The sequence below is a fragment of the Gymnoscopelus microlampas genome (assembly GCF_963454915.1).
Source record: "Gymnoscopelus microlampas genome assembly, chromosome: 22".
Classification (NCBI taxonomy): domain Eukaryota; kingdom Metazoa; phylum Chordata; class Actinopteri; order Myctophiformes; family Myctophidae; genus Gymnoscopelus; species Gymnoscopelus microlampas.
This window is the reverse complement of record NC_139959.1, coordinates 5,634,967-5,645,963: the sequence shown is the minus strand read 5'-3', so window position 1 is coordinate 5,645,963 and position 10,997 is coordinate 5,634,967. Positions and strand designations below refer to the sequence as shown.

Sequence of the window (10,997 nt, the reverse complement as noted above, 5' to 3'; positions counted from 1 at the left end):
ATGGCCGGGATACCGCGGCTTTCGAGGCCGCTCTTCGTTATCCTCCTCTTCCTCCTAGTGGGACTACAGGGGAGACGGGACAGAGGACTCATCAGCGCAACAAGAGGGACATCCACGATGACCAGTGAGTTGGATCTTTTAAGTGTCTTGTCAGGGAGTCACGGTGTCATGTGAAGGACACCCAAATTAATATGTATTTGGCAGCGGAACCCCATCTGGAAAGATTTTGTGCCAGGGACCCCCTTACAAGATTTCTGTTTCCAAAAATATATTTAAAAACAATTTGAAAGATTTATTTTGGTTATTTTTTGCAAATAACCTACAAGCTCATAACTTGTTGCATCCCGTCACGCTGTGAGCTTGCATATTGTCTATTTTCAAATAGCCAATATACTGTATATAGGGTTAAAGAGGTTCAAATGATTTACATGCTATATTAACACATTTTGCTGGGGAACCCCCTCAAGGACTGTTGGGGGTACCCGGACCCCACTTTGCGAACCACTGCTGCAGAGGTCACTGATGGAGATAGCACTATTGATTAGGACCATGAGTTAAATTTAAGGGGTCAGTTACATAAATGGTACATATCTGCTTTGGGGGGGAAATAATAATGCAAAATTGGAAACTTGTATACTTGTGTTTCTGATGAAACTTGAAAGCATCATGTGTTACTTTAAGGCTTGACAATATGAAATCCAGTTGATGATGGGATAAGTTTCATACTGTCCTGACTACTGATATACAAGTAGCGTACTGTACAGAGACACAAATCCCTTATCCTTGAGATGGGATGTGATCTGTGACCCCCCCCCCCCCCCCCCCCCCCCCTTTACAGACCTACTATGGTATCAGACAACGGTAACCTGGTGTTCTCCACCGGAGCCAATAAGGAGATCCGCTTCCAGCCTGCTGCGACTGGGAGCGTCAAAGTGGGGGGAGAGGACCTCACACTGCTCATGAATCAGGTTGGAATCGTGGGATCCACCTCACACACACACAGACATATCCAATACGTATACACAAAACAAACCTGTTAGTTATGGAAAATATTTGGGTTGCAATTGCTGACATAATTATTGCTCGATTATTCGGAATAATGTTCAATGATGATGATTATGTCAAAATGTTTGTCTGGGAGGTTGTCAAGAACTTTTTCCTGTGACAGTAAAATTTGTGTTATGATCTACAGGGTTGAGTGTGTAGTGCCCTCCTCACATGAGACATGAATGATTAACAGTTACAGAGAGCAGACACAGCATTTTGTTCTCAGCCAAAGATCAACACAGTTTATCCACATGACAACATCTTTGATTAATTTAATGGAAAAATACCTTTGGATTTAGCATATTATGCATGTCAAAATTGTCTTTGGCTGGACTAAAATATTGAAAATATGTGTCCCTGCTGTGTTCTTGTATCTTGTATGAGCAGAATTAGTACAAATTGGACAACAGTGAACTTAATGTGTCATTGTAGCACATGTCAGTGTAGCACATCGAATGATGTAGATAAATGACATTGTGTGTATCAACTAAGTGCAACTTATTATTTATGTTTTGTTTTGTGTGATTTCAGATCAAGACCAACAAGGCTGACATCGATAACATAAAGACTCATGGAGGTGTGGTACCTCCTGAAGTCACCAACAAGCTAAACCAGCTGGACACTAGGGTAAGATACATGTTGAAATATATAACTAAACTATACTAAACCAGCTGGACACCAGGGTAAGATACATGTTGAAATATATAACTAAACTATACTAAACCAGCTGGATACCAGGGTAAGATGAAATATGAAACTAAATCAGCCTAAACCCAACCTCTTATTTCAAAACAAGAGAACTCAAAGTGTTCTGTCTATTTCGGACAATCTCTGTGTTCCTACATTTCCCATGATCAATTCATAGGCAAGCTTTGGCCTGGCATGTCCGTATGATCTATGCGGTATGAGACATTATCGGTAGGCAGGTTCAGTATATTTGATTTCAAGATCTATTTTAAATGAATGCAGGAACAATGGCTTCAATTTCAGCATGTTTAACATTCCAGGATAAGAAAGGCAGTAGTTTCTATTATCTTGGAATCCCCATTGATGATGTCATTGGTGGAAAAGTTTCGGAACTGTCCATAGCCCACCAATGAGATCCGGATTGAGTGGACGGAAATTGTGCCAACTTATAATGAGCATTGGTGAGGACCAATTATATGAAGATAACGTTGAAAATGGTTGAAGTGCTCCTTCAGGAAAACAGGACTTATTCCCAGTCCTTTCTCCCATTAAAGAGTTCTGTCTTGTGGACTCAAACATTTGGAAACATATTTCTCCTAGAGAGTGTAAACCTTTAGTCCATGTAAAAACAACAAATACACTGAATAGTTTGTTCTTGGTTCAGTTGCATGTACACTGTAGGCTATAATTGTCCTTTTCATGGTAACGGTGTGTCCTGTTCGTGTGAATGTGCTGCTCATCCTGCGTTTCTTTGTCTTCTCTTCTCTGCTTTCACTCTACCTCTATCCTCTCTCTTCTCACGTAACACTACTAAATGATGGAGCGCACAGAAAAAGGAAAAAAAACAGACTTTCATCCACTTCTATACACCTGTAATGATTTTGTGATGTGACAATAAATCTGCTCTGAAACTACCTTTCTCCTTGTTTTTCAGACAGCAACACTGGAAACAAAAGTGGCCACACTTGAAACGGTAAAAAGCAGTTCATTTCTTGTTAAGGTCTTGTTAAAATACAAATATGTGACATATTCATGATAAAGGAGATTTTTTGTGGGGAATTAGTAACTTCTCTTCTCTTCTCTTCTCTTCTCTTCTCTTCTCTTCTCTTCTCTTCTCTTCTCTTCTCTTCTCGTGTCTTGCAGACAGTGCAGAGGCAGTCATGTAGCAGTAACCCCTGTCTGAATGGAGCGACCTGCATCAACCTGTTGAACGCCTTCCACTGCATTTGTCCCAGCAACTGGGCTGTGAGTATCCCACCACCACCACCACAGAGCCAGGAGAACATGTGTAACGATGAAGCACAAATTAAACCAATAGAATACACAACACCCGGGTGGAAACTTTGTATATCCAAAACTGTTCCATTTAAAAAAATATATTTTTCAAAACATTTAAAACTAGTTAAAATGCTACTTTTGTGCGACACTCTCGTATGATGAAGTAAGGCATACATTTATGAAAAATGGAGATACAAGGTTTCTGCCCTACAGCAAACGATATGTAATATCTGGTAACAGCACGCAGATCAACCCTTGAGCCTTGTGTGTTAAACCATGAATTGCAAACCCGGCTACTGACTGTGTTTAAGTCTCACACATAATTATGACTGCTACTTCACATTCCTGTGTGTGTGTGTGTGTGTGTGTGTGTGTGTGTGTGTGTGTGTGTGTGTGTGTGTGTGTGTGTGTGTGTGTGTGTGTGTGTGTGTGTGTGTGTGTGTGTGTGTGTGTGTGTGTGTGTGTGTGTGTGTGTGTGTGTGTGTGTGTGTGTGTGTGTGTGTGTGTGATTGTCCCCACAGGGTTCAAACTGTGCCTCAGATGTCAATGAGTGTCAGGTGTTTGCAGGGTCGTCTCAGGGCTGTCAGAACGGGGCCACATGTGTCAACACCCCCGGCTCCTTCACGTAGGTGGAAAGACACCCTCCCATCCTAGACTTGCATTAACCCAATTAAGACCTGAGGCCGATTCTATAAGTGCCTTCTAAAGCAGTAGTTCTGAAAACCTTTTCGCAGTTGAAAATGATTCAACATTTTCAAACACTTTCAAGATGTAAATACTGTATGCTATTTTTGAATAGCCACGCTAACATCTAAAATGACCGCTTTCCCGGTTTTAATGGGTTAAATTTGTACTTTCTGACACCACTTTTATTGTGAAATCATAACGTAATGTGTGCCAAAATGAGGCGGAGATATTAGAATAGTGGGTTAAATGTATTGTGCTGTATTTTCCCAGATTACCACACTTAAACGTAAATGTTTGTCACCATCAGGTCTTGTTAAAATACATAGCACATACCATAGCTTAGCATAATGTGAACCACTTTAACCCTGGTTCGTGTCACTTACTCCAGTCTTGCGCTTTCTAAGTCACTTTGGATGAGAATGTTTCTTGCTTGCTTTTGCTAGTGTTGAAGTAGCACTACTTCATGATAACAAGCAGACTTACTCCATCAATCCATCTAATTTGTTCTGTGAATCCTTGATGACGTCTTAAATCAGCTTGCTGTCTCACCACCTATTGATTAATCACAAAATGTTATGTTCTCTCTCAGTTGTACATGTTCTCCAGAGTGGTCGGGCTCTCTGTGTGCAGTCCGCTATGATGACTGTAGGAGTGGAGCGGACCTGTGTGTCCATGGCATGTGTATCGATGCAGACAGAGTGGTAGTGGGACAGGTATGACCCAGTAGCCCTGCACAAAACATCTATTCAACCTTACATTTATAATAGAAATCCTTCCTTTTTTAAGTCTTCATTTAACTTTTCGATGTAACTACACTATTTTCAAGACATTTTGAAACAGAAAGAACCTTTTGTTCTCAGACTGAAGTAAGTTAACTATTTTTGATCGTTATATGGCAGAAAAACAGTTATTTGTTTGTTTGTTTCTTTTGTTTGTTTCTTTATCGTGACCTTTGACTTTGACCTTGTAATATTGCAGCCGTAAAGTTGTTAAAAGAACACAGACAAACCAGCCCTCTTGGGGCCACCTTATTTCAAGTCACTCTTGACACTAGTCAGGTGAAAGGTTGGGATTAAGTCACCAGTCTCTCTTTCGTGCACAGTTTTGACTCATATAGGTTCCTAGGTTTGAGCACACAAAAATGAAAGGCGTTTACAGAAGTGACATATTGTTTTGCCATGCTTATAGTAACAACCAAAATGTCTTTACAGTAAAGTAGAGTTCGCAACTGTTTCAATAAGGACATTTCTCTGCAGCCACAGGTCCTTGCAGCTTAGAGCACTGACCTTGATAGGTGGTGATTGGTTTTATGTGCCTCAGAATGAACAATGTACAGTATCATTTATGAGGCTAAATGAATGCACGCTTGTGAAGCTGGCAAAGCCCATGGCTATTTTAATCACATGAACGCTAGTGTCCCTATTCTGGATTGCAATTTCTGTGAAAATACTAGACCTGTGAAAACTGTGCTTGATTAAGGAACAGTGCCACGCACCGGGAAATATCCCACTTCTAATATATTAGATGTTTCAAGACCAATGACATATTTTCATACATCAAATAAGCTCTATGGTAACATCATTAAAGCTACACCCTAAGAGATTTCATTTAAAGATGACCCCTTGGTTGTTATTCAGACAGAGAATAGGAAAGCTTGAGAGTTAAATAGGAGAGACAGAGCTGGAAAGCTGAGAGGGAGACAGTGTAGGAGAGACAGATGTAGGAAAGCTTCGCAGGAGACGGTGTTGGAGATACAGACAGTAAGACAGCTGAGAGAGAGACTAGTATGAGAGACAGACAGTAGGAAAGCCATATCTAGTTAGTCTACTTTTGCAGACTGTGCTTGTCTTTCCATAATGTGATAAATGAGACATGTTCTCTCTGTAAACCTCCAGCCCAAGTTCAAGTGCGTGTGTGAGGATGGCTGGGAGCCCACTGGCGGCAACCCAGCCTGTGTGGGAGACGTCAACGAGTGTAACCTGCCCAACAAGCCCTGTTCGGCCAACCCTCCGGTACCCTGCTACAACACCCAGCCTGGGTTCTTCTGTGGTTCCTGCCCTGCAGGTATGACCACCCTGCACATCCATATACACATGCACGTACCTGGGTTATTGTAGTTTTTCATTTTTCATTAGTTTTCATTTTTATTTTGTTATGACTTTATGTTTTCAATTTCAGTTCAATTTTGATTTGTCTCTAGTTTAGTTTTTACTTTGTCATTTTTTAAGTTTTTAGTCTCACGTCACTGGTGAGTCTGAACAGGGATGCAAAGAATCTTGGGCAATGAAGTCAAAGACGTCATTTGTGTCCAAAGTGGCCGCTGATACCCGACATTACATACAGTAGTAGCACTTTTATGGTTCAATGTTCATTGTGTTGTAAATAACGGTCCCTCCACTTTGTCCCGCAATAATGTCCGTCTCCTCCCCCTCAGGCTGGCAAGGCAACGGCTACAGCTGTCAGGACCTGGATGAATGTTCCAGCAGTAACGGTGGCTGCTCCACCGCTCCCATGGTGCAGTGCCTGAACACCATGGGCTCCTTCCACTGCGGGCCCTGCCCTCCAGGTATGTACTGCAAAGGAAACCTACCGGGGAGGCGGCCACTGTGGCATATACCATCGTCCTATAAACCAGTGGCTCTCAAAACCTGTTCATGCCAGGGACCCCCAAATTGTATGTATTTGTGGGGTCCGTTTGAGAAGATTTTGTGCCAGGGACCCCCATAAAGGACCGTTCACACCAAGCACTACAGTACTTGAGCCTTGAGTACTCAAGAGAGAGATAAGTATATGCCTTCTGTCACTTTTTAATCGCTCGTCAAACTTTTTTGATTGATTTGACATATCAAACGATATCAAATTGATATTAGATCGTTATCAGTAATTTTAATCGAAGTTAGATATCAAATTGATATTAGATCTTTATCAGTAATTTTAATCGAAGTTAGATATCAAATTGATATTAGATCGTTATCGGTGTGAATAAATCGTAGTTAAGAAAACATAATATATAATGGAATATATATAATTAATATACATTTAACGACTTGTTTAATATGTATCTGTATTATGTAATATCAACCAGCGTCACTAAGGAGGGTGTGGCCTATCGGGTGTATATAAAGATGGCTGCCTCTGGTGGTATAGGTGGAAAAAATGTCTTCATGTAAGAAAATGAATTTAGAGGCTGCAGAACGTAAATGGATTCTGTCGCACAGCAGTCCTATAGCTGATGAAATCGGTGTCCGCTTCAATGAAGGGAAGCGTTGTAAGGTTACTATCTTTACGGTGCAATTTAAGGAGAAGCGTCCGTTGACAGGCCTTCGTCAGATTGAAATTGATGAGAAAAGCTACGGATTGTTTTATAATCGTTGTCGGAGCTTTATACATTACATGACTGCAAGCCGTCCTGGTGATCTAATGAACTCCATCGACGGCGAATGTGGTGATGGCGTTAGTTCATACCTGATTGACGGGAGTCGTGGTTTATCATGGTTCCTGATCCGTATATGCCGAGATACAAACAAAATGTATGGAGGTGGACCCAAGCCTAGAAACGCTGTGGAGAAAGAGATGTTTTTTCCAATACAGATCGGTTTGAACATTGCTGACTTGTCAAAGTTTGTAGAAGTCTTGCAGCACATCGAATCAGTGTTCGATAGATGCAAGCGTGAACGAGTACGGTCGTTGTTAGGCAATCTTTAAGAATTAGGTCAACGGTTTTTCCCGCTTTTTTTGTTATCAATAATGAAAAAAATAAATAAATAAATAATAGGTCAACGGTTTTTCCCGCTTTTTTTAATTTTTAAATTTAAGCGGTAACTAGGGGGCCAGTACGGTGGGTTTCTTTAAATAGGAGGGGGTCTGGCAGTGTTATACTCACATGTCTGAAAAGCTGTGAAAGGGTTTGAAAGACTAAAATAATAATTTAAAAAAAGAAAAGAAGATTAATATTTTTTTTTTTTAAAGAATTAAAAGAAAAGATGACGTCTACCGGTTTGATCTACCGTGATGGTGAGAAGAAGATTTGGCAGTTGGCTAAGTCGCGCCGGCTGATATGCTATTACATGAGCTTCTATCACAGATGTCCCTGGGTTACTTTGAAAACGTTGGAAAAAGATGGAAGTGTCTTCGATGAGAATACGTTGGACCTGCGTGTGTATGCCTCAGAGTTTGATGGGCTGAAGAAGGCGATCTTGGAGTTCTGTGATTACCTGCAAGGTGAGAAAATGACACACAAGGACGGCTACCTACCTTCTGAGATGGTGTCGGTGGATGTCAAAGCGCCTTCCCGAGGGCATCGTGAAGCAAGTTTCCTGGTGGATTGTTCCAGATCGCTGGCATGGCTGCTGGTGAGATTCAGGAAGGATGGTGACTCGGCGGGGATGCCTATGACTGTTATGGAGAAAGAGAAGAGTTTCCCCGCGCATCTAGCCTTCCATCTCGATGACATATGGATTGTGCGCCTGTTAATGAAGGAACTTGACGTTTACTTTACTAATCAAAGAGAAAGAGTCCGCAAAATGGCCTTGTTAGAGAAAAGGTTCACGGAGGGTAATCTGGGGGATATCGAAATAAACATCGATGGGGAGATGGAGTCTCCTCCTCCTAAGAAAAGGCGTCGTATAAGTTTTGAGAGCCGGAAGTGTGTGGATTCAGGCGCACCTTGCGGATCCACCCTGTTCAAGTTGCATCCTGTAAAGACTGGGGTGGATGAAGACCTTGAAAAGGATGGTTCAAACTAGAACCGGTTTGACCCTGTTTGATCCGGCTTGCTTTAGCTCCACCCTCTTTTTAATGCTATATACCAGTCTGACCCTGTTTGATCCGGCATGTTTTAGCTCCACCCCTTTTTTAATGCTATATATGAGAGACTTGAGGCTGTTTAGAGAAGCAGACGACATAGCTTTTCAACATGGCGTGCATTGGTGAATACTGTGAAGACGCCCGGTTTGATGAGTTGGAAGAGCAGAGTTACTACTCGCTGTTGTACGGCGGGCCACCAACACCTTGCACCCCTGTTTTCTACCCGGAGGATGATTGCGTACGCCGGTTGGTGTTTGATGGCTCTTTTGAGGCGGACCAACCACTTTTCTACACCGGGGCTTTTGAGGGTGAGCAGCCATGTGGCTACGCAAGAATGGCGCCCTCTCCTCTGAAGGGGTCAGAATCTGTTGACACAAAGGCTATCCCCACACCTTTAAATTCGACTCTAACAATGGATCAACCAGACGGCCTGTTCGGCTCTGTCTTCCTCGACACTATAAAGGCGGCCATCGCCATGGTCTTGCCGATAGTGTTAGGTGAACAGATGAAAGAAGATTGTTATGGTTGTATAACGGATCACCCGAGCCAGACGCAGCATGATTGCCTGTACCCGATGCCTCCCTATTACATCTACAACCATTTCAAACAGCTGGTGAAAAAAATCTGGACCGATCGTTTTATTCCCGGACTCCTCCGTGTTCTGGAAACTCAGGGGGTTGTGGTTTCAGCTAGCAGGGTCCAAGGGGTATGTGAAGGATATCTTTCTGAGCTAAAAAACACTGCCGAAATCCAAGAAAAGATCAACGAAACCCTGACAGAACTGGTGGGTGAAGACAAGGAGAAAAAAGATTCGCTGGACGAATTTCTCACCTTCTGGATGCAGGAGTCTAGAGAAGAAGGATCAGAAGCTGTGAACTGATAAGACCATGGGGGGTTGCTTGACAGTGTTTGCCAGATACATCTTTAAGGGTTTTCTGACATGTCAGATCTCGTCGTTATTAAAACATGTAATAGCCAATCGAGTCTGTGATGATTCACTCTATAACACACATTGTAAAGTCAGATCCGAAGGTGTATCACGTTTTGAAAAGATAGCAGCGATAGTGAGAGAGAATGGCATGTTACACAACTGGGGTCAAATGGTGGAAGATTTATCAAATGCTTGTGATTTTGAGAAATGTGTGTACCTCATTTTGAATGCTATAATATTCCTTCCACAATTTCAAATAATTCACCTTTTCTGTTTTTACACTTTGTTAACGGATGCAATAGTTTTAAAAATCTTGATCAACGGTGATAGTGTGGATATTGACCATATACTAGATAGGTCACAGTCGTTGATTATTGAGGAAAAGGGGGTTATGATTTTATTTCGTGTTTTAAAAACATTGTAATCTCTTTCTTGCATATATAACCATTTTTTGAGATGTTGAATAAATAAAATAAATACAAATATGAGATGTAACAGAGTCCGAGTATGTCATTAAGGTTTTCCAAACAGATATTTTATATATATATATATATATATATATATATATATAAGAAAATACCATACGCCTACAATCACTAACACCATGTCTTCAAAGAAGGTTGAACGTGTAATGAAGACCGCTTATTATGACGCCTCAGATCCGGGGTCATATGGGGGTGTGGAAAGACTCCAGAAGGCGGTTCAGGATCACACCGGGAAAAAACCTAAGCCTGAACATGTGAAGGATTGGTTGTCAGGACAAGAAGCTTATACTTTACACCGAAGAGCTCGGAAGACCTTTCCTAGAAATAAGGTGTTTGCACCGAGACCGTTATATCAATTCCAGAGCGATCTCGTAGACCTCACCGCGTTATCTAAATACAATGATAATTACAAGTTCTTACTCACAGTGATAGATATTTTCTCTAAAAAAGCATACGTGAGGGCTTTGAAAAATAAGACAGGAGTAGAAGTAACACGTGCATTTGCTTCTGTTCTAAACGAAAGCTCAGCACCATTTAAACTCCAGACAGATGCAGGTTTAGAGTTCTTTAATCAGAGTTTTGATCGTCTAATGAAATCCAATCAAATTATTCACTTTGCGACAGCCAGTAATCTAAAAGCTCAAACGGTGGAGAGATTCAATAAAACGCTTAAGGATCGTATGTGGCGTTATTTTACAGCTAAGAATACCCATAGGTATTTAGATATACTCCCAGATTTGGTGCATAGCTATAATAACAGTTATCATAGCAGTATCAAAATGAAACCTGTCGAGGTTACCCCTGAGAAGACAGCAGAGGTGTTTGAGAATTTATATGGGTCTATGCCTTTAAAGAAAGAATTACCCGTTTATAAATTCAAAGAGGGGGATATGGTTAGAATATCCAAATACCGAGGAGTCTTTGATAAAATGTATGAGCAATCTTTCACAGATGAATATTTCATCGTTACAGAGTGTATAGCTAGGGTGCCGGTAGTTTACAAGTTACGAGATTTAAACGGGGAAGTAATTAAAGGGACATTTTATGAAGAAGAGTTGCAACGGGTGAAGATTTCT

At 41.3% G+C, this 10,997-nt stretch overlaps 1 protein-coding gene across 1 annotated transcript in view; it reads left to right on the top strand.

The window, feature by feature from the left end:
• Window positions 1-10,997, top strand: part of cubn (cubilin (intrinsic factor-cobalamin receptor)) — a gene marked incomplete at its 5' end in the record, with an annotated part of 130,639 nt that continues 119,642 nt past the window's right edge. Inside the window, 10 exon segments of the mRNA XM_084048808.1 lie at window positions 1-73; window positions 76-124; window positions 839-968; window positions 1,579-1,674; window positions 2,669-2,707; window positions 2,878-2,979; window positions 3,534-3,637; window positions 4,289-4,412; window positions 5,595-5,763; window positions 6,134-6,265. Of these exon segments, the coding sequence (XP_083904934.1) occupies window positions 1-73; window positions 76-124; window positions 839-968; window positions 1,579-1,674; window positions 2,669-2,707; window positions 2,878-2,979; window positions 3,534-3,637; window positions 4,289-4,412; window positions 5,595-5,763; window positions 6,134-6,265 (1,018 nt within the window).